This window comes from Scleropages formosus, chromosome 20, assembly GCF_900964775.1.
Source record: "Scleropages formosus chromosome 20, fSclFor1.1, whole genome shotgun sequence".
Lineage (NCBI taxonomy): Eukaryota > Metazoa > Chordata > Actinopteri > Osteoglossiformes > Osteoglossidae > Scleropages > Scleropages formosus.
The window spans coordinates 9,971,180-9,995,119 of NC_041825.1; the positions used below are offsets into that span (position 1 = coordinate 9,971,180).

Consider the following 23,940-nt stretch of genomic DNA (forward strand, 5'->3'; position numbering starts at 1 on the left):
GACATCATTACAGGTATGGTGAGTCCAGGCTCAGGTGCAGAGTCTCACACGCATACAAACCATGCGCATTTGTGCTTAACTCAGAAATGCTTGATCAAATGTCTATTTAAAAAAAATGAAATAAATTAACTAATGCAAGTAGCCACGGATTAAAAGGTCAGGCAAGGAGGATAGCAAGCAATATAAACACCCCTGGCATGAAGAAACTCTGAGAGGGGGCAGGCCAGCGTTGCTGGAGCTGAGTGGGTGAGAATGGCTGGGGATTGGGCAGGTCACGAGGTTTAAGTACACAGGTTGTCTTCACGGATGGAGGAACAGGGCTGGCACGGAGGCCCGGAAAGGTTGCGGACGGCCCCAGGCGAGTCTAGGCAAGCATGACTCACAGGTGACCCGCACGGGTAACGTTGTGACAGTGGCAGGCAGAACCACGCGCACCTCTGACACTCCTGCCAGCCTTATCTAGCGCCATTGCAGGTATTTACTCCTCTTATCTAAACGCACAAGTTGACACATCAAATTACTTAATACAGTGTACAGGTTTCCAAGCAGGGCCTTGGGAGCAGTACAATATTCATCATTTCACACTGCGGTATAGTCGGATATCAAGCCACTGTAAGCAGCATCAGTCATCCAGACTATTAAAAAAATATACAGCACGCCACTTTGCTGATAAATATCCGTTTCAATCCTCGTGTGAAGCGTGTCAACCATATCTTGCTGATTAAATAAAGCAATGACATCAGACAGTTAGTAAAGTATGATACCTCAGCAAAAATACATCCATCATTTCCATACAGTAATTGTAAGGCATATTTCATAATTATGCTGAACGGTTCCAAGGAGGCCACGTTCAAAACGCAGCTCTGCGATATCCTAGTATAAAGATAAATGGTTAACAGGACTAAGCTGGTCCACTAAGCCGGCAGACAAACTCCACTGTGAAAAACACTGAGAAAGATTGAGGAACTGAGTTACTGGGAAGTAAATTTTGATTAGATTCATACTATGAGTGAGCCTAGGGGCAGGAATAAGAGACGAAGAGGCAGCGAGGGAGGGAGGGAAGGAAGATGATAGAGGGAAAGAGGGGAGGAAACGATACAAGGAGAGAGACGAAGAGATGAGGAGGTTGACAGATGGCACTCAAGAATTCAGAAACATTCATTCTGGAGAAATGTCACATGACACATCTGTCACCTTATTGTTTTTCCAAAAAAAAAAAAAAAAAAAAAAAAAAAGGATGCAAATGTTTCCACATTTCAGTTTTTTTAGCGAGTCAAAGATGCAGACACACTGAGCATTGTTATGACTGCCCTCTCGGCCCATGTGATGTAATGTACAGAGGAGCAAGCATATAAATAAAAAAGCCTGTAAAAAGTATTTACCCCCTTGGCAATTTCCACATTTTCCTGTAATCAAAGCAGATTTTTTATTTTTTTTTTGGAAATTATAGCCTGTGATGTCAAATACTGAAGCATAAAAAAAACTTCTATTTACAGATCTCTTATGTAGCATTGTTTTTTTTTTTTTTTTTTTTTTTAAATCTGACATTACCAAGTACTGAGTTGATCTTTGGTGATAACTCCAAAAACAAACTGCAAAATGCTAAAAGGGTGGAATATGTTTTATGAGCACAAGAGGCCAAAGACAATGCAATGGGAAAACTCAAAGGTAAGCACAAAAAAACGATGCACACAATTACATCTGGTACATTTCCACATTCTTACTGCATTTAAATCACAAGTGGCTGGTAGGAGAATTTAAATTTCAATACATTTCAAGTCAAGGTCAACGCTAAGAATTAAAGAGCTCAATATACTGTACACACACACACACACACACACACACACACACACACACACACACACACACACATTTTCAGAACCGCTTGTCCCATACGGGGTCGTGGGGAACCGGAGCAAATCCAGCAACACAGGGCGTAAAGCCAGAGGAGGAGGGGACACACCCAGGACGGGACGCCAGTCCGTCGCAAGGCACCCCAAGTGGGACTCGAACCCCAGACCCACCGGAGAGCAGGACTGTGGTCCAACCTACTGCACCACCGCGCCCCCCATATACTGTATAATGCTTTACATATAGGGAAATCATCTCATTTCAGCTGTCTGCAATTAACAGTGAAGACAGCAACCTGATTCAGAAGCTGATCTGCTAAATACTACATCTGTTTGGATTTATGTTCTTTAGCGAATCTTTTGTAGACGTGGACTGAAATTCTAATGGTACAAACTGGACAAGCTGCAGGAAGGCTTCTTCTGTTAGACCTATGATGCCTCAATAGTTCTAGTAATATATACTGCTGGAAATATGAGAGAATACCCTCTCTTTAGCTAAAGCAAAGCCTTCCTTCTATAGATATACATAATCGGTAGAATAAAGATTTCCTTTGAAAGTATAAACTGAAATTGGCTGTGCAATTTCCTGCATCCATTCTCTACATGGATATTTAACACTTTACTATTTTTACACTTTAGTTTTAAGGTGCTTCAAGGTCCTTGGAGCTAAATAAATAAAGTTTTGTTTCTGACAGGGGAGGGACGGGGGGGGAAAAAAAAAAAAAAAACTTCAGACCTTAAGTTCAGAAAAGGAACCATCTGCTTGTCAATGAAATGAAAAGCTGCCCTAATGCTGAATATTCAGTGCCTTCCTCTCACACACAACAGGCGCAAAACACAGCTAGATAACACCATTATTTTACCATTCACCTTAAAGGTAGAAAAAAAAACGCTATATATATTACATAGATACCTATATATCTATATAATATATAAGATATATAGATATATATCACAAGATGTAAGTAAACTACTAGTAATGTATATCAAAAATGTAAATCAAGGCCCAGCTTTTGGCTACAAGTTCCTCTCCAAAGCCCTACATAAATTTCAATATGCACTCATTACCATATTTTAACATTCTGCTTGGTAAAAGACTTTGATGACACACACTGTTTTACTGGCTCAAAGGAGCATTTGCTAATACCTCAGCACTGAATGCCAAAAACAGCCCTCTCCATAGCCTGCTCTGGGACACTGTAATTAACGGCTGTTTGCATCAAGTGTCATCTTTTTATGCCAGTTTAATGGCGTGGCTGGAAACAAGCAGTAGTAAGAGCAGTAATTAAAATAATAGAAAGAGGGGAGAAAAAAAAACCACATCTGTTATTTAAAAAAAAAAAAAAAAAACCATGTCCAACCTCACCACCAAGGATAAACCTTTATCTTAATGAAGGTTAAGGTAGCTTTGGTTTTTTCTCCTATTTTCAGAGTCACAGTAAATTATTTGTTATTTGCACAGATATACTGGGAAAACCGGGCACTGAAATGCTTGTGACGAGGCTCATATAGACATGAACAGACATGAACGCACACGTATTTAGATGAGGACGTGCAGATAAGTAAGGCAGCACAAGTATCAAGTATTAAAGGGCAGGTACCAATAAATACAAGTACAATAAATAGTTAATAGCGAACACTGAGTAGTAATGTCCAGGGGTCTGGAAGAGAAGTACTAAAGTGCCAGTAATAAGTGTCACAGTGCAGGACTATTCGCTGTTAAGTAGTCTGATGGCCCGTAGGTTAAAGCTGTTCTTCAGTCTTGTTGGTTTGGTTAAAAAGCTTCAGCTAAACTAATAAAAAAAAAAAAAAAACCAATAAAGTGGAATAAATCCCCTCTGTGGCCAAGTGTCATCCCCACCCCCGCAAAACTGCATATTAAGTGTTGCCATAAGCAGCACAAGGACACAGAAGCCACCACGCCCATGTCATTGACATGACGCCCACAGAGCAGGTGTTCCACTCAAGTCATCAGCATAATGAACAGACGCTGGCTGCGGCAAGAGGTGGGCGCCGGCCTCTTCGCTTTTGGACGAACCCCGAGCCGAGACCCCGTAGCCCAGATGTGAATCGGGAAGCGATGTTTCACCCGTTGCCAAGCAATGGCGTCAACCAAGACTTTAGTCTAATGAGCCTACTGAAGGTCTGCTGGTTTGCATGAACATATCAATATTATTCACAAGGCCAGTCGCCATGGAAACTGGTTTAGCGTTGAACCTGGCTTGCTGGAACTGGCGCGTACTTCCCAGTGACCTACGTCCTGCTACTTAGCAGCACTTCATCGCCATTGTGCTGCGCGCTCTCTGTGCACCTCAGACAGTCACTCGACAAAGCATGATTTAAAGCTAAAAGGTGGATGAACGGGCCAGTAAAGGGATGAGAAAAAGAGAAACGGCGACGACGCTACCTTGCCAAAGCTGCCCTTGCCAAGAACCATGAGGAAATTGAAGTCTGACAGCTTGACACGGTCCTGGTTGCCATTGTTGTCACATTTGGAGATGGTGTTTGAGGAGGAGCCGTCGCTGTTCTTTGTACCTGGGCCAATTTTCGCTCTCTGTGGAGAAAGGAAGAAGGATCGCTCTGTTCACAATCATTTCCAGTGAAAACAAACAAAACAGAAAGGTGTGCTGCTGTTGAGATGCGAAAAGGCCAGCAGGTCTTCATGTGCTCAGAATGTCAGGATTATAGTAGTCAATAGCTGCATGTGAACAGAAACTGTTACAGTGACCGGTAAGACTGGCTACTTTTACAATAATGATGTGTGAATCGTGCTGCTGTTTGCTTCCAGAGTAGGTATTAGGCTACTGGGTGATTATTCTAAAGACAAGTATTTGTGACTCTTCATGCAGTAAATCACTGCACCGCATTCGGAGCACATGCTCTGAAAAATTTGCCCAGCAGTGTCTCCATTTGTTTAAGACACAGACGATGAAATGTACCTACAAAAAGTATTCCTAATGTTACAGAAAGCAATCCATAACAAACACAGCACAGCGCAACTGTGATATTTGATTGTGCATTGATTTAGGGAGAAAAACTATGACATTCCCAACCCAACCCAACCCGATAGCATGTCTTTAGGATAACAGTACTTGGAAAGAAGACGACTTTGAGGCAGTATCTGTTAGCAAGGGACTTAACCTGGAAAGTTTCAGTGGAAATCTGTCTGCACAAAATGGTGAAATAGCGATATATAAAGCTTTAAGCTGCAGAGACCGTTGAACTTTAAAATATCTATGCATTTCACACACACGCTGGCTGAAACCCGGCAACAAAGGGCGCAACGCTGGTGGGGGAGGGGACACACCCAAGCGGGACTCAAACCCCAGAGCCGCCGGAGAGCGGGACCCGGCCAAGCCTGCCGCACCACCGCACCCCCTCTATGCATTTCAAAGTGACAAAAAATAATACTGTGGATTTACACGTCGGGAGGCAAGGTAAACGGTGTCCCTATTTTTGAAGCGAACGCACATGTTCACTCATACATAGGTGTGCAGAGCAGACCTCCGCATACATTTTCACACTCCCCTGGGGCATGTGCCTAATGGCTGGCAGGCAGCCGGCGACCCGGTCCGGCCGGCTGTGGGATCAGGGCCGTGCCTGCACTGCGCTCCTATTAATCTCCATTCATTAGCACGTTTGGCGGAGGAACAGGGGGAGTGCCGGCCCTCCTCCCTTTCCCGCTGTTTGCTGAAAGAGCACCGGAGCTGTGCGCTACACCACCGGATCTCGCGGTCAACCCAGCGTCCTCCTGCTTCCCCCAGCCCACATTCACACCTTACCCGTGTTAATCCTGGGTGTTGGCCACCTTCGCCTCTGTCTGCCATCCCGAAATCATTTCCAAGAGGCGTGCCATATTGCAATGCGGGCACAGGGCTCAGTCTAGCATGAAATTCCATTAACCCGCTTCCTACGATTCCGTTTTAATGTCCCTCCGCTTTTCCGACACTCTCCCTGAACCATGGCTGGCACCTAGAGTTTCATTTTGCCTTCAACATCCCCCAACACACACACACAAAAAAAAGATATACACAAACATGCACAGGAAGAAAAACAACAAAAACAGACACACAGTGACACACAAAATGCTCCTTCCGCATCTGCACAGATCCTTCTGGACTCAAGGTCACCTGCAAGGAGGGTCAGAGAGATGGAGCCACAGGGGAATGCCATCTGATGGGAGGAATTAAAGAGCCTGGAAGAGACTTCATTCAAAACCCACACTGAGCTCTGGCTTTGCAGTCTGTGTCCTCCTCTCCTACCCCACTGAACAGATTTCTTATCTCCCAAATTCTGTAAAAATATAACAATAGCCCATGGTGTGTTGTAACTTTCTTATCACCAAACTGCTTTGCTTATTCAGAAGTATGTAAAAATCTGTACATATTATGCCAATGTGATGTAATCCTTTATGCAAAACCCTTGATCCTCACTCAGTGAATTTTACTGCTGCTGGTCCAAACAGATGGAAGCGGAGCGAAGGAGACACTCAAAGTAAACAAATGCTCACTTCAGACTATTTAAAGATCACAAGAGCAAAGAGCATCTTGAGGTTAGAATGGCAAGAGCAACGGTTTTCTGACACTTTGTGAAACGAGAATGTGGGTTCAGAATGTCTCCAATGATCATGAGCATTTTAGTCAAGATTTCACCATCAAGCTGGTTCTGGTTCCCTTCTCTCTGATGATGTCACATTAATTTGTTACGGTACATAAATAACTAAGACCAAAAAAAAAAAAACTGACATTTTGTGTTAGCACAATGGATGGAAAACACTTCTGCTTTTCAATACCAATTAATTATTTGATGTTCATACTGTGATGGCCATTGTGGGATGTAACTGCTCAAGCTGCATTCTGTTTAGTGTCAAGCTAAGAGGAGAATGGACGGAAGAAACCAGCATACAAAGGAGCTTCTGTAGAAATGCCGTGTTTCTGCAGTGCTGCCAGGCATACCCCTGGGGATGTTCCCTCCGCTTGATTTCTTGCCAATTAGGCTTTAGCTGGGCTGGGTTGGGCCGCACCGGACCAGGCCCACAACAGCTCCGTACATTTTGCACTCAAAGAGCGCGACGACGGTATGCGAGATAGCAGCTTCCTCTGTGACGGGAGCCTCTGGACCTCTGACAGCAGATTGCTTTTCCTCTGCCTTCCTTTCACCAGCCTTGGAGCGCTGCCTTGGGAGAATGGTCCGGAACTGGCAGAGCATGGCAGCTCGCACCCAAGAGCTTTCTCGCGCTCATTATTTATCTCTTCCCTGCTTGATGGATGCATCCGTTTCCTCCCCTTCAACCCTCATTTCAGGTGTAGGGTTATGATGTCTTCGTCAAGAGGGGCCCCTCTACATACATCGAAACTCTGTGCTCAGCCCATAGGTAAGTTTTCAAATGATGGGACACTTGGGCGGCAGCATATCGATAGGTTCAGTTTTATCGTATTCCGATACACCGCGACCGCCGAATGAAGTGCGTCAGAAAGGCCTGGACGTCACAGAGAAGAACAGGCCCACGCCGAAAGCAGGAAGCATCACCACTACACCCTGACAGAGGAGCGGAGGGGCTCCAAAGGTCAGCGCTATTGATTTGTGCTGCCATGAAAAGGGCAGGGTTACACCATATTCGCACACATTGATTTGACAGGCTGTTGGCTTGGTTCTGAGTCCAAACCACTGGGAAGAAGGGCACCTCCTCTGCCATCTTCAGGGGAGAGTATTCAACAGTGAGAGAAAAGATCCCAACTATTCATTATAGCAATGAGGAATTAACACTACTGTATGTACCTGACTCACAGATACAACAAGGCCTACTTACATTTATCTGACACTTTGAGCCAACCCACTTACAATTATTTACCCATTTATACAGCTGGGTAATGTTTTTTTTACTGGAGCAATTTAGGATACATACCTCACTCAAGAGTACCACAGCTGGAGATGGGGATTGAACCTCCAACCTTTAGATCCAAAGGCAGGAGCTCTAACCACTACGTTACCAGCGGTCATACTTCAGTCTAGATGGTGCCTACAGTGGCTTACGAGTATTCAACAAGACGCTAGGGGAAACTATGACTAATGAAGTGATATATATAAAATATATATTGCACTGTGCCAACAGTCTAAAGCAACGTGCGATTGTTTGAACGTGAAAACTACCTCGGAAACATCACCGACAGCTGACAGACTTCTGTTGTAACAAACACTACAAAGGTGGGGGAAGTGGAGGCCTACGATGTAAAAGATGCTCAACAAGGGCAAGCTCAACATCTTAATGAAACTTTCCTGGGAAATTCTGCCTGCATAAGCAAGATTTTAGATGATCCCACCATCAGTGCAATATGGTAATGCAGCATGCTGTGAAAGGAGAGGAGCCGTGTTTGCTGCAGTTTTGATAATGAACAAACAAATAAAGAAAAAAAAACAGAAACAGGCAAGATCCTGCCAATCATGGCCAACGCTCATCTTCAGTCTTGGCCAGTATTTGCAGATGTAGCAGAAAGCTCGTATGGACATCAGGAAATATCGATGCATTTGATTGCGAGCTCCTTATTTTTGCCATAAAAGTCTTAGGGTTATTGAAGAAAAACTTTAATTTAAATTAACATATAGCTGGTGCAGCAGGTTCTACTTTTCTGTGACAAAGCCTTAGCAACATTCCGGTGGAAATAATATTTATGAATGGTTGAATTATGCATTGGATCAACAGATGGATGGGCCCAGCGGGGAAATTTTGCTAAATGGACACCTGCTTTCAAGAAGGGCCTGCCATAACCCAGCTGTACACTATAGCTAGACGTCTAAACGAACTTATGGGTTCTTTCTGTAACAACCCATCCCAACGTCCAGTGAAAGGTGTATAGGGGTCACAGTTCTAGAGAGCACTTTATAAATAATGCCGTCATGTACATCTGCACAGCTGTGGTGTTGGTGCCATTTAATAATTCAGCAGCCACTTCTGCTGGCAGAGAGATGAATTGAAGAAAAGGGAAAAAAAATCCTACCCTTTCGATTGGAAAACCTGCACTTTTGTCGAACCCACTAAGACAAACCATTTCTAGACTGACTAAACATGACAAGGACAACTACAAACCATTTCCACTTAAAAAAAAAGATTATTCTAAGTACAGGTAGTTCTGCCTAACTCTCTAAAATGTGTGACTGCAGTCAAAGCAGAGAGGCAGAGAAAGGAAATCCAACACTACTGTATTACATGAGAAATTGTAAATGGCCCTTTTTCCAAGCACCCGAGAAACGTGTGAATGCTAACATTTCAGGACGAGAATTTCAGGTTACTAGGCTACATACCACCTATTCCAGGTTCCTGGATCATGCAGCCCTCCATGACTCCTGGACTTCATGCGGTCCAACACGCAAACCTTGCGATTTTGTGACTGTCACGCCATACAGACTGCATAATTTGCCTAATGCAATCCTTGACTTTTTGCTAGACCCAAAATGCTCACGTGGAACAGCAGATGTCCCATTCAAATTCAAAAAGGGCCATACTGGCTTCCAGCTAATCAAGCCTGCTATCTTGTGGAAAACACTTACAGAGCTGGAAATGAATGATGGGTTCCAAGAGGAAATGGACATTAGGCACTGAGAAATCTGTTGCCAGTGACTTTTAAATAAAGCGGATACTTTCAAGCTGGCTCATTAAGAAAGATCCTTGGAATCACGAGGGTGCACTGTGTGCATTGTGAGTGAGACCCAGGCAAAAGTAGACATAAGTTGGAATTCTTGCCAGAAAAGCACCAAAAACCTGCAGTATCTGGAATACGAATGGTACTTGATGAAGAGAAATTGGCCAAGTTGGAAAGGTGGAAAGCCTGCCTGTTGTAGCGACTTTGGAGGGGGGGGGGCGTTCAACCAGGCAACAATCCATTGGATTCTTACCTCAAATTTCTGCCTCAGCTCCTCATTGCCGTCATCGCCCTCGGGCGGCACGGGAACATTGAAGTACTCTCCCTCTTCCTGGCTGAGCAGCTTGTACCTGGGTATGAAAGGGGGTGCAGCAAGAATCAGAGTAAGAAAACATATTTGAGTATAGTGACACACAAACTATGTGTTTATGTAGCGTGCATCCGAGAGCTGAATTTTGTGGCGTTCAACATTAGCATGAAAATAAAGAAAACGCATTCAATTCAACAATGCACTGACACACAATCAATAACCGCTTAGCGATCAGGACTGTGACCTGGAGTCGTTCCAGTAACCATTAGGTGGCTACTACGCAGGCTGGATTATTAATAAATAAAATACACGTGTGCAGCTGCAATACCCGACGCAGTTAGTGATAAAAGTGCAAACTAAATTGCTCCAGTAAGTTCAGGATGAACAACTGCAGTCCTACTGCCTTGATGCAACCCAACTTTGGACGCAGCCTATGAAGATGCAATTAATTCAAGGCATTTGAACAAACAATATGGCGACAGCAACTTTTCACCCACAATGTCACGTTTCACAGTACAGGGCCAAGCTTTTTTTCAATGTAATTTGGGCTCTGCAATGTGTAATTAGTTTTCCCGAAAAAAAAAAAAAAGTGCATCTAAATATGATTGTATTTAAACTTGGTTTTGGGTGAAGAAAATGACATGCGGTCCCTCTGATTTTTCATTTCGCAATAGTAACACCTTTTATCACTGGGAAGCAGAGGCCTTGGCTGGCCCGATAACGCATTAAATGTGCCCTATCAGTTGGTGGCGCGTGGCATCCTGCAAGCGTCAGCCAGCCTCTACTCCTCCCTTATTCAGGAAATCCCTCCTGGTTCCCGTATTCTGCGAGTCTATAATATTGTCTGACACCCACAATTCTTTTTTGAGAGTAAGAAAAGCTAACTGGCAAGTGGCGAGGTAGCAGGAACCATTTAAAGCACAGTCTGGTGTTCCCCTTGCATTGCCCTTCAACGGGGAGTAATAACTAGGGCACTACAAATAGGTGGTTTTCGGAAGCCTTGCCTACGTGGCTGCCTCTCTGCAGGATTCTCCCCCTGGAACGAGCTTCAGTTACGTTCGTTTGCCTTCCACTCCATTTCCACGGTGCTCCGTAGATGTAATTACCTTGAAAGTCGCAAATCGCTGCCGCGTGAACAAAAACCAGCCGGAGCAGATTTGTATTTCCGATAACTGTTATTAAACACAAAAGCTCAGATAAGTGTGCATTATTTGGCGATCTAATCTAACGTTAATCGTAGCTTTGAGAAAAGAATGGCTCTGCTCAAGGTAAGCAAAAGGGAGAACAGAGGGCTAATTGGTGTTTATACAGTGAGAACTCCATCGAGTGCCCATTACACACTGTAAATACTGGACCCCGATTCTCTCCTGCTCACTGAATTTCAATTGATTGCTTTCAGAGTGACAGTAATTCAGCAATCGATATGAATAAAAGAGGGCAGCTAATTGTTGAGTGCATTGAAGTGTTCTGAATGATGAAATAATATGTGGCAGCATCCTTCTTAATGTCCAATAAATGCAGTAATATCCAAATCATTCGAAAAGTAGCTTCTAATTTAAAATACCTTTACGGTAACTGCCAAGGGGCACATAAATTACCCGAAATTAGAGTGTTTATTTCAATGAATGAAAAATAATGCAACTGTTTATCATTAAACTGCTGAGCAGACACTTACCCAGACAATTTACTGCACATCGATGACAGTAATACACATGATGTATTCCAATTCAACAGCGTAGAATTTAACAGTCCACTCTTGGGCCTTGAACATGTGACAATCCTTTAACACCTATGTTTCTAGAGTTGGAACAGACCAAACTGGCAGAAATATGGCTATTGGTTTTAAGCCAGAACTACAGGGCATGGCGTGGGGCTGCAGAGGCCTGCCGCTGACAGGCCGAATGCCCAAACTCAAATGGGCCAATTCAGCGTCTCGTCTTCTCTTTTAACGCCATTGTGCTGTTCTGTAAAGCATCTAATCAAGCAAGGCACCGATGCATTGTGCAACAGCGGGCGAGGGATTCACGTCTGCCGCCTTACTGAGGACTTTTCTGTACCTCCTCTACTCAGACGCTTGTGTCTCATTAAACGGCGACAATGTTTTAGTGTCAGCAAAAAAAAAAAAAAAACAGAAAAGAAGAAACCAAAACGGATGGATGTCGAATAGCTTAGAAATGATAAGATGAGTGGCAAAATAAAGGTATTTCAAAGAAAGAAATAATGAAAGGGCACTAATTACGCAGAGCAATCAGAGCTTCTGCGCCGTAAAAAATATTACGCTCTCTTTTAGTATTATAGGTTTAAAAATTAAAAAAAAAAACTTCAGAGAATTTAGAAAGTAAAAACATGAGTTACTGAACAGCACTGGGGTCAAAAAATTCGGAGTTGGGCACTGAGGGTTCCCTATGCCGAAGGGCACGAACACTTATCAGTTCCAGTTAGGTAGGAGACTCACCCTCTGGGTCTAGTTCCAATATGGTGAGATCCTGTACAGAGCAATAAAATTATGCAGAACGTAATGAAAAGCTTTCAAAATGATTATTTGATGAAGAGGAGCCCGAGGCAAAGGATTTCCTTAGCGGTGCTGTTCCGTGCAGCTACATGCCGTAAGGCCCCACTGCTGAAGCAGCGAGGTCTGAAGGTAAAGTGAAACAATTGGTTGTGTTAAATCATTCAAGAGGAAGGGCTGGGTGGCTCACACATAACTACCAACTGACTGTGCCCTGTAAGACCCATGGGTTCGCCCATTAACCAAATGCTCTGCATATGTAGAAACAGCTCTCCAGTTAGGGCCCAACATCATGCAACCCATGTCAGAAATGAGGGGGGGGGCTAAATCAAATGTGTGCCAGCTGCTCTTATAAGTCAACGAGCGCAAGAGAATGTGTTTCTACAGAACTTGAATCCACTAGCACAGGCTGCACCAAGAGCTCACGTTCCGTATGTTGCGGGTTCAGATTTCCTCCCCTTCTCTTACCAGCCGTTGACCCCCTGCTTCTGCAGCTCGGATATCCCAAATGACAGCGAACCCATGAAGTCATTCCGGCTCGTGAGGTCCCAGTCCCAGATTTCTACAGAGAGCCGGCGGTCTTTGTCAGACTCCTTCAGATTGCTGGAAGAACGACGGAGAAAAGAAAACAGAACAGCTGTAGAGCAACGTACCGGCCCATTCAGTCTCTACAAAAGGTGGCAAAAACAGCTTAATTAAGAAAATCCCTTTAACATAATGGGACAACCAAAATAGTAAATAGCACAAGCACCAACTGAAAAGTGACTCACAAGGAGAAAGTCTCATTCCACGTTGGGTTGAGTGAACACTTGATGGTCTTTGTCTTCTGTTTGCTCTCACTTTTGGGATCAGGGATCAGTTTCAGCTTAACGTAGGGATCAGACAGGCCATTGGGATCCATGGGCACAAGGTTCTTTGCCTCTTTAACTGAACAGAAGAGAGGAAGCAGGTAGGGTTTGATGCTAAATGACAAACACTACAGTCACCCTCTGCAATTCAACATGTTGGATCTCCTCAGCTGCACGGATAACTCGATTTGTTGGGTGAACCAAATTCAGCTACACACTGAACTATCAGCAAACACCATTAGGTAACATGCTCTAGAGGTGATCACCTGGCTGTCACGTAAACAGAACATTTTACACATGCATTGAGGATATTATGTGAAAAGTAATATGGTGTAAAGTTCAGTGTTTTTAATAAATCTGGGCATTTGTTTCTTTCCTTACTTTACTGCAACCAGTGAATGTATTATAAGGGGAAAATTAATTTTTTTTTAAAAAATTGCTTTGTGTTATGGATTCGCTGGAGTGTTCTAGGTCACTGTCCTGTTACATTTTCAGTTCAACTTCAGCTTTTTGCCAGATGGCCTCACATTCTGCTCAGGTATGCTCTAGAACACTGTAGAATTCATGGTTCACTCAGTAACAGCAAGTGGCACAGGGCCTGAAGCACAAATGCAGCCCCAAATCATAGTGCTCCTACCAACATGCTTAACAGGTGTCATGAGGTACTTTTTTTTTTTTTTTTTTTTTAAAACCTTACTCACCTCCTATTTACACCACACTTGTTCAGTAACTTCCTAACAATTGATTCATGTACGCAGACATAGGCTGTGACAAAAGATGCTTGTCAACCCTTTGATTTGAAGGCTTCAAGCAGCGTTTGTTCTGCCTGTGGGCTGAACTCTATGGGATGGCCTGCGCTTGGTAGACTATCAGTGATCAGGACTTTCCTCCATTGGTGCCTAATATAGTATACTGTACCGTAACACTTGTGAAAATCTGTTAAAACCCCTCACAGACACATTGTCATCAGCAATCTTTCTTCTACTGATAATAGCATGCTATAGTCCTACTTACCTGTGTGATTATGACCAAAGGTGGTAAAATTTTTCATCTTAATGTTAAGCTGTGTCCTTCAAGCAACTACTTAATTTGCTAATCATTTGTACCTGAGCTCCTAATAGACACTTTAATGAGTTTAGGAGATGATAAATCTAGGGATGGATTTTCCGTGGAGGGAAATTGCATTTCTGTTGATTAGCGCAGAAAAAAAATCATTGCAAAGTTTACATTTTTGGGTAACTTGTCTCATTGGATCACCACAATATATTGATTGCATTGAAATGAGGATCAACTTTTCAGGGGTGCATACTTACTTTTTCAATATTACTGAGCTGTAAAATTTCTGTCTCGTTTGTACCTAAAATGCTGGGACTTGGGAGACCTTGTCCCTTAAAAATAATGTTCCCGAAACTAAAACATGGACAGGGGCACACTAAAGGACCAGCCTGCGGAACCAAAAACCATAACGGATTAAAGTGTTTATGTCAGGCATGGTCCAGCAGAATAATTCGGTGTTCTTAAAGAACAATGCCATGCATTCCAAATTGCTCCAACCTTTTTCCTCCAAGAACATACAATGCACAGTGAGTGATGCTTGCATGTGCCTTCCTACTGTGCAAAAGTTCATTTCTTATTGTCCTCGTAAGATTTGAATTTCTTGATTAGTCTCTAATTGTATCCTAATTTGTTCCTAAAACAGACCGAGTAAAAACCCAGAAATGAGGAAAAATTCCAATTTGATCCAGCCTCATCCCCTGAGGAAGGGAAAAATTCAAGCATGTCCGTGAAACAGCATGTGAGAGCCAAGTCGACCGTAGCGTACCAGAACACAGCAGAGAGCATGGGTACGTGGCTCCCACAATGCAGTGCATCTCACAGTCTCTCGCATATAGCTGCTTGGTGCAATTTTCAAATACAGTCTCAGCTTATCATGTCAGATTAAATGTCAGACCAGGTGTGACAGACCAGATACACAAAAGTCAGGACCTCTTAATAATTAGTGCCATTAATTGTGGACTGAATACCTGAAAACCCGGATATAAAGGGAAGAAATAATATTGGATAAGTGTCCTTCATATTGCAGAGCTAATACTCCAATTTCATTTACTGCAGAACTGTCATTTTTCATGTTCTATTCATATTTCACTAACAAGGTTTAGAAAATAAGGTACCTAACAGTGACTACCACTCAGCTGAAAACATTTTGGTTTCAACAGATTAACTGCACTTTTATCTTTTAAGATAGAATGTCAGTATAGGGCAGGAGGGCGTGGTGGCACAGTGGGTTGGACCGGGTCCTGCTCTCGGGTGGGTCTGGGGTTCGAGTCCTGCTTGGGGTGCCTTGTGGCGGACTGGCGTCCCGTCCTGGGTGTGTCCCCTCCCCCTCTGGCCTTACGCCCTGTGTTGCCGGGTAGGCTCTGGTTCCTCGCGACCCTGTATGGAACAAGCGGTTCTGAAAGTGTGTGTGCGTGTCTGTGTGTGTCAGTGTAGGATTTTAAAAATAAAAAAAAAAATTTCTGCTTTTACTATGTAAAAGACATGAAAAGGTCAGGGGGGGGGGGGGGGGGGCGAAAAAAAAGCCCAGAAGGTACACTCATCTAGTAGTGAAATAAAGAGTAAAAGGCTTCAGTACTTGAATCCCCCTGACTTGAGCTTGAGTGTGCTCTCCCATCTTTGCTCTAACTCTTAAATACGTGAAAAGACAATCTCCGTACCTACAACGCAGACAAATTTACATTTACTTTTTAACTGGTGTTTTGAATACAGTGCTCTGAAATAGAATCTAAATACTGTAATTGCTCAGTAGGCCCTAGAAAATGCAAATCCTTGTAGGTGTGTAAGTATACATAATGGTTGACAGTAAATCACAATGCAGACAGCGATACCAGATAATGGTCTTGACCATAATTATGTTTGACCACAATTTTAATGTAATTTCAAACAAATTAAATATTCTCAAAACACTTCAATAAAATTAACTAATGAACCAGCAGAATCGGGCATAGGGGTCGAGATGGTCTTCTAGAGGGAAACAGTAGCTGTACCGTAATGCTAGATTTGTGGCACTCCCATATTCAGGCAGACTGCCCTGGTCTTGATGTGACATTAAATGATAGAGGACAGCTTGATGGATTAAAAACACCTGTGCTGAGAGGTTATACTGAGAATTCCACATGAGGGGGGTCCTCAGATTCTCAAAACAGAAGCAAGTCTCATTAATGATTCAAAGGCTAAGAAAATCTACAGATCATCATTTAGCCTTCACGTTACTCCCCGTCAGCGATTTTCCTTGCCTTTAATTAAACAGTAATTAAATTCTGTAGAAAAGGACAAAATTAAAAGTAAAAGAAAAGGCAGAGTTTGAGAAGGGGGGGAAAAAAAAAAAAAACATCAGTTGGGAAATCTCACTGTTTGGGTGATTCTTCATATAATAGGAGAGATTTTGTTTTGAAACATACATTAACAGTCAAAAGTTTGAGTAAAAATGCTAAAAACTAGTTCCCTCTATCCAGGTTTTCAATTGACAGTTTTGGACATGTCTTCTCAGCTGTGGTGCAGCAGTTTCCAGAGATGCTGGACGTTTTTGGGTTGCTTTGCTTTCGCTCTTCTGTCCAATTTGTCCGATACAGGTGTGGCCCAAATTGCCCAGATGTACTTATGCTTTTGACTGGTAGTGTAAGTTACTGAAAGTAAACATATACATGTCTTGCTTTTGCTGCGAAACACAAAAGTTTCTATTGCCAAACTTCCAGTCTCTGGGTTTGGTCTACTGTCAAGTACATTTGACTGATTTGACTTGACTGAGTGATTTGATTTGTCCAGATCTGACTGCAGAGGTGTGCTCAAGTGAAGGCTTCACTTTAAGTATTGAAATCCAGGCACTACACAAAGCACAATGCGACACTTGTGCGTCAGATGTTACACCATAATTCTAGATGGCTCCTCTGTTGTGCCTCCTATTCCTGCCTGCCATGGAGAGAGGGAGAGAATCAATATCAAGGAGAGTCTGTCATAAATTTAACTTAACTGATTAAAAGTCTAAACGCTGCATTTCCCCCTAAGGGACTCTAATGCAATATAAACCATGGTTTCACGATCAATATACAATATAAACTAGTGATCGTAACTGCCACTCGCTCAAGGCAAAAGAGGAGAGCATGGGAGGACCTATCAGAGAGAAGCACTCTGAAGCATACTCTCCCATTCATAATAATTGAGATTTTCCATATAAAACTACATGACGTGAAAAACTACGACATATTTAATTTTCTCGTAAAAGGTACAAGAATACTACAGGTTACTTGTAGTTTTGCTGAATAATGCAGGGTAAATTGCAATTTATGATTTTTAATAAAAATGAATGCAATTACTAACAAGTTATCTTGGGGATTCTTCTGAACTCTGCAGATACTCTTGCCTGTAATTAATTTCTTATTCTTGCATAAAATGCCATGTTTTTAAAAGTGAATCCCCATTGTTTCCAAAACAGCTGTTACTAAAATAAAGGCCTGAAAGTTTTTGACTTATTACAGCTGATGCCAGTTGGAGCTTAAGTGGGAATGCAAAGGTTCTCGGACAGAAAAGCTCTCACAAGCTTGAAGCCGAACTTAATTTGCAGGACCAATTAAAACCCCATATGTCATTGTGCAAAATAATGCTCCCCAAGGGGTATTAAGGAGCTGAGGGTGGGCCGACAGAGCGGAAAACACACAAGAATTGTTCAGCTCAAAATCATTATTGCACTCCTAGATAATGAGTCATAAGACTTGTTCAGAATGAACGGCGTGCTCAATTGTGGGCCGACACGATATGTATTTAGCTTAATCTCTTATTTCCGAAACATTTAAAGTTTCGCTAAATACCACAAATGAATACGTGGCCTTGCTCCCATTCGCCTCATTCCGCTTGCTAATGGTGTGCTGCAGATTCAGACCCCTGCTCACATTTATGTTGGCTGCAGCTTGAAAAAAATCCATTTAAATAGCAGACATTTCTATTAATGAATGAAGAGGTGAGTGAACTGATCTATTAGTGCATTTGCTAAAAATGAATTAAAAGGTTATGAGACTTGGGCGACAGGACCGAACACCCACCATTCATAAATGTAAAAGCATAAGGCCAAAACAAGAAGGGAGACCCCCATGAGACCAGTCTATGACCAATAACCACGTCACCCTTTCAAATGTGACACACAAAGGGAAATAAAAAGCACTTTGTTGTAGCCTCACTCCTACCCACCCGTCTAGCCTTTAATCCCTGATGAAATAACCAAGTAACAGCTCTGACCAGATTGTAATTAATGGCCTTTCATTCAAAGACAATAAAGGGAGAAAATCTAAATACAACATTAGCACAGACACAGAGGAAAAAGAACAGTTTCACATTTTCATTGGAAGATATGTCGCCATAAATTAATGAGTCCATTCATACAAGATCTAATGCAAGATAATCCTAGAAATCTCTGGGGTTCCCGTGCGCAGATGGTTGGTTCCTCTGCATCCCCAGTAATAGTCCTCCAATATTCAGTTTGCTTGGAAAAAATAAATACATTCCCACGTTCACAGGCCGCAACGTCTCCCCTGTTGCAACCTTCGTCCTGCATAAGATCTCGGGCCGTGAGATTCCCTGCCCTGGCTTGGCGCTTCTTTCCAACGGTTCTCCCAGGGCAATCCAATAACCCACAGCTGACATCCGCTTGTGTCTGGACTCGAAAGGATGTGGGTCAATCGTTGCGCTATTGATCCTCTAATGTACTTTCCAATGGAGACCCAGCATTCACATTGCCAATATCTGGCCAAGCAGCCACTATTCCAGAAAAAAGTAACCATGGGCCAGTAGACCTGAGGCAGGACTGAGAAGGCTTTTAAACACCGCAAGCAGACCATTGATAGCAACTTCTGAAAAAGTACTGCACACTGCCTGTAACACAACCGTGCTCATCTGCCTGACCACGTCACCTGAAATCAACAACATTTGTAAAATAATGAACGCTACACACTGGTTCCTCGGGCTACAAACGATAGATATTTCAAAGATGCAAAGGATTTTCTTGTTTATTCATTAACTTTCAATTGATTTTATCATACATTTTCTATCATCTATGCTTGTTGCGAAGCAAATGCAACCTGCTGTTATGCAGCCGGCCAGTAGATGTCAGTAAAATGAACCTAAACTGAATAAAAGTCTGGAACTGGCTTATTCAGCTCATTTCCACAGTGTTGACAGCTTCTGTGTCATGTTCCTGAGAGCTGGAGATCAGTAGCGGGATGAGGATCACTGTCTGTGCTCATGGCATGAATTGGTCAACAGCTGGCACTGAAAAGAAGTTTGTATAGATAAATTACTTTAAAATGACGGAAAATTAAAAAAAAATGTTAATGGTTTCATTTAAACGTTTGTTTTATGTTAATGTCCATCAGAGTTAACAAAATATTTAAAAAATTCCAATACTTTTACAGAACCCAATCCATCAATAAATTAGTAAAAGTGACTGGATTTACAAATTGATATGACAACACAATTTTGTTCCAAATTGAGCTCTTATGCCGAGAAACCTGGACACAGAAAAAATTACTTGCATCAACTGGTCCAATTAATATAATTAAGCTGACAAGATTTAAAAGAAATGAGCAAAAAGTAGCTGCACAAACAGACCTATATGCCCTGCACGGATATCCAAAATAGCTTTGCTTTATTTAAGTCCCGGAAATCAAAAGATACAGGAAGTAAAGAAAAACAATCATACGTGAGCACTAAATACGTGATTTATAAAATGTATTAGATAATAGAATTCACCAAATCTGCCTCTAAACCAGTGCGAAGAAATGTGTGAATTTAAGCATCACAACCTACATTTAAGGGTCTGAAAACTCCTTCTCCTCAGTCTTGCAAGTGCTCCATAAACATGTACACGTTTGTTATGTTGAATGATTTTTAGCAATTTGTTTAATAATGGAAAAGCCTATATGCAGCTACTTGTGTAATGTATACTGATTCATATGGCAGAATGTGACAAACTGGCTGTACTTCAGAAACACGCGTCTGCATCCAAATCTCTCCTTCTGTTGACGTAATGCACTCATTGTATTTTCCTCTAACGTGTAAGTCGCTTTGGAGGAAAGCATCTGCTAAATGAATAAACGCAAATAACTAATGGATGCAAACCAATGTAATTTGCTTTCCACGTGGATCTTCCATTCAGTGTCTGTTGTCAGAAGCATCAGTCTATTAACTCCACACGTGGATTCTTTGACTTTAAACCGTCTCTGGACCGAGCGCGAGTTACGACTCCTGAAATTTTAAAAATCGGTAAATATATCGGAATTCAGGGTAAGTACATCGAAAATGTACATCAGTAAAACAAACTAGCATTTAACCATGATCTTGAGCGGGAAAAGCAGCTACTGAAAGGAGAGGAATGTAACAGCCTCTGTTACACGCCTTCTGTGAACTTGGGACATTAAGGTCGGTTGGCCTTGACCTTTCACACTGGGGCCTTTGCAGTGTTCAATGCAGAGGACATGATGTATGTCCCTAAAAAGCCGAGGAAGACTTCAACATTATTGTACAGGAGAATCCTAACATCCCACTGTGTCTTTCCTGCACGAATACAAAAATGCCAGAGCCGAAAAACAAACGTTTTTAGCTCCAAGCTGCGTTCATTGTGACAACCTGAATGGAAACGGGCAAAATTTACATTTCAGGAAAAGAGCAGCCAGTTTTTGGGCGATGAAGAGCAACAGAAATGCCTTCGGCGCCGTGGGGTGCAGGCGGTGGCGGCGGCAGTAAAAAGAGGGAGAGCGGAGTGTAAAAACGGAGGGAAAAAAAGAACACCTCAGGGGTCAGGGACTGGGAGCATTATGGTGCAAACGGCCAAAGACATGACCGCTCTCGCAAATTAAAGGAGCCCTCGGTGTCTCTAAGCCCTTTGCTCTGTAACAGTGCATCTTAGATAAGGTCTAGTCATTTCCCTGCTACGGTATGCTAACGTTGCTACGGAAGGTAGAAAGCTGTAGCGCTACTGAGGGCACTGAGTCTCAGCAGCGCTCATTAACGCAACAGGAAACCCCGCTGTGATTACACTGACCCCATGCGGGCTCCCGAGGTACTGCAGGGAAACAACACGCCCTAAAACCGGCTTCTGCGATACACGTTTCACAAGAACCATGTCCTTCCCGTACAGACAATTTAAAGAACAGGGAATAGCACATACAGTGCATTTTACTTTTCTGGTTCACAAATTGACCTGTCCATCCCATTAATTTAGAAAGGTTTTATCGGGTGTGATAGGGGACAGCCTTAGAGCAGCGCGGCTCAGCTTCCCCATGCAATACGACTAAAGTGCCATCTAGTGTTTGGTCGAGGAACTGCATTAAATCCGAGTACAGACGCGTACACACGTGTTACATTTATCCCTCTCCCGACGTCTGCTTTTCAACCCCCCGGATCCAATATTAGCAACACTTCTCGTAAATCGGTCCCGATCGACTTTTATAACATCCGCCGCATCCGGTGCCGAAGCCAGCGACATTCGTTGTACCACAATACACTGAGACTGCATTTGAAAATAGTGCTGCGTTAAGGACCGAGGCACAATGCATTGTGGGAACTGTGTACCCACTCTCTCAGCCTTCGTGTTACTCAAGTCAGTCCACACACTACCACCGCATTTTAACTTTATGGAATCTTTTTTTAATTACTTTATATACACGCTATCCTTTTTTACTGTATGGATTTATTTCTCTAAAATTCTTTTACATGCACTAGACCTTTCAGGAGTGAAATGTACACAGACAGCTCGTTATTACCCTGATGACCAAGAATATATGCTCTGAGTATCCTCACCCTATCATCATTAGCATGAGTTTGGAAGGAAAGAAGAAAAAACAACAACTAATACAATGAAATAAAAAATAAAAGAATTGTTCTTCTACTTCAGATTTAGACTAAAAACTTCAGATCCAGAATGGTGAGTAAGCTTTTTATGTACAGGCTCATGTTTGCTACAACAACCACATGCACGATGCATAAAAGCTTCCCTGAGAAATATACAATTTAAAAAATAAATTAAAAAAAAAAAAAAAAAGCTATGCTTTTCGGAGGCAATGAAATTATAGTATTTTTAAATTATTTTCTGTTATAAAACAGCAAAAACAAACAAAAAAATGTTATTGTACTCTTTCCTTCTAATATTAAGCATAATTTATGATGATTGAGTGAACTTGGAATGGGGTTGCAACACACCGGAATGTTTCCTTATAAAACTAAGTAATGTTACCGATTTTTTGATATTCAGTTGGTTTTCGTGAACAAATTAGGATTGGTTATAAAAACAGAACTATACGACCATGTATAAAAAGAGGTTAATACATATGCAAAAAGGACAAAAAGACTGTTTAGGAAAATCTTGTGTTGCTGTATATCAATTCAAAGTGTATAAAAGGGATTACTATAAGAGCTTCACCATTGAAAAAAAAAAGTGAATAACTGCTTGCAAAGATATGTATATAATAAACAACGACAAGCATCTTATTTCTATGCCGTTCTATAAAAAAAAGAGTACAAAAACAAAACTTATGAAAAAGGACCCTGACCTTGTGCATTTTGGAACTGACTTGCACTGAAAAAGGCCCGACAGCGGATGTACTTCCTTCGCCAACGGAAGAAGTTCAACCTGCCACAGGAACTGCTGATCCATTTCTACTCGGCTGTCTTTGAGTCCGTCCTGTGCACTGCTATAATCGTCTGGTTTGGCTCGGCTACCAAATCGGACAGAGATAGGCTACAAAGGACATTCAAGACGGCTGAGAGGATCATTGGTGCACCCCTTCCTACCCTTGAGGTCCTGTACAAGTCCAGAATGAGGAAGCAGGCGAGCAAAATCTTCACTGATCTCACACACCCTGGGCACAAACTCTTCGCACTCCTCCCCTCTGGCAGGCGTTACAGAGCGCTGCCCGCCAGAATGACCAGATATAAGAACAGTTTTTCCCCTCAGGCATCACTCTCATGAACAGTTAACACTCCCCTATAGGTGTCTGTCAGTGCAACATCCCATCACTTTTGTAATTTACTTCTTCTTATTTATTTACTTTCTTAGTATTTATACTAATATTTATACTCCCGTATTTGTATACTCTGTAAATATGTTTTTTATTTATTCTGTAATTCTGTGTCAGCTGTTTGTCGTCTGTAAATACCGGAGGCACCTAGAATCACAGCAAATTCCTTGTGTGCGTCAGCATTCTTGGCCAATAAAACTCATTCTCATTCTGATCCTGTTTCATGTTCTCTAAGGCTGCATATTTCCCCAACTGTAATTTCTGCAATGCTCTTCTTCAGCCACAAGGAGGCAGTACAAACCTAGATATAGGAACGCTGAGGCCCCACGGAGGGTATAAATGAAGGTCACTGTCATTGAACAGCAAACACTCCTCTGATTCGCAAATATGAACCAATCTGTCTTTTAATTTGGATATTGGGTGGACAAACCAATTTCTGCAGGACTGTAAAATTAAAAGAAAAGAAGAGCGGATTTCGGCTCTTGCCAGTTTTAAATGGTCGGGGTGTGCAAATTATAAGAGGAAAAATTGCCTTTATTAAGCATTATGACAGGCATGCTGCAGAATGCATGTGCACCACCTGTGTATGAGCAATTTACATCTCAATAGTTACTCAGCCATAGCACATTGTGCAAGTGCCAAGCTTCCCTCTGCCATCTGCCCGAGAGGAAATGCGTATGACTGTATTATCATCAAAGATTAAACCAATATTTCAATTGTTCTAG

At 42.3% G+C, this 23,940-nt stretch overlaps 1 protein-coding gene across 2 annotated transcripts in view; it reads right to left on the reverse strand.

Annotated features, from left to right (window-relative positions):
- Positions 1–23,940, reverse strand: part of LOC108927032 (protein kinase C beta type-like) — a 116,193-nt gene that overhangs the window by 32,401 nt on the left and 59,852 nt on the right. For both annotated transcript variants that reach the window (XM_018740068.2, XM_018740060.2), the window contains exons 6-9: positions 13,077–13,233; positions 12,775–12,909; positions 9,741–9,837; positions 4,258–4,404 (exon numbers count right to left, since the gene is read on the reverse strand). In XM_018740068.2, the coding sequence (XP_018595584.1) occupies positions 4,258–4,404; positions 9,741–9,837; positions 12,775–12,909; positions 13,077–13,233 (536 nt within the window). The remainder of the gene's footprint in view (positions 1–4,257; positions 4,405–9,740; positions 9,838–12,774; positions 12,910–13,076; positions 13,234–23,940) is intronic.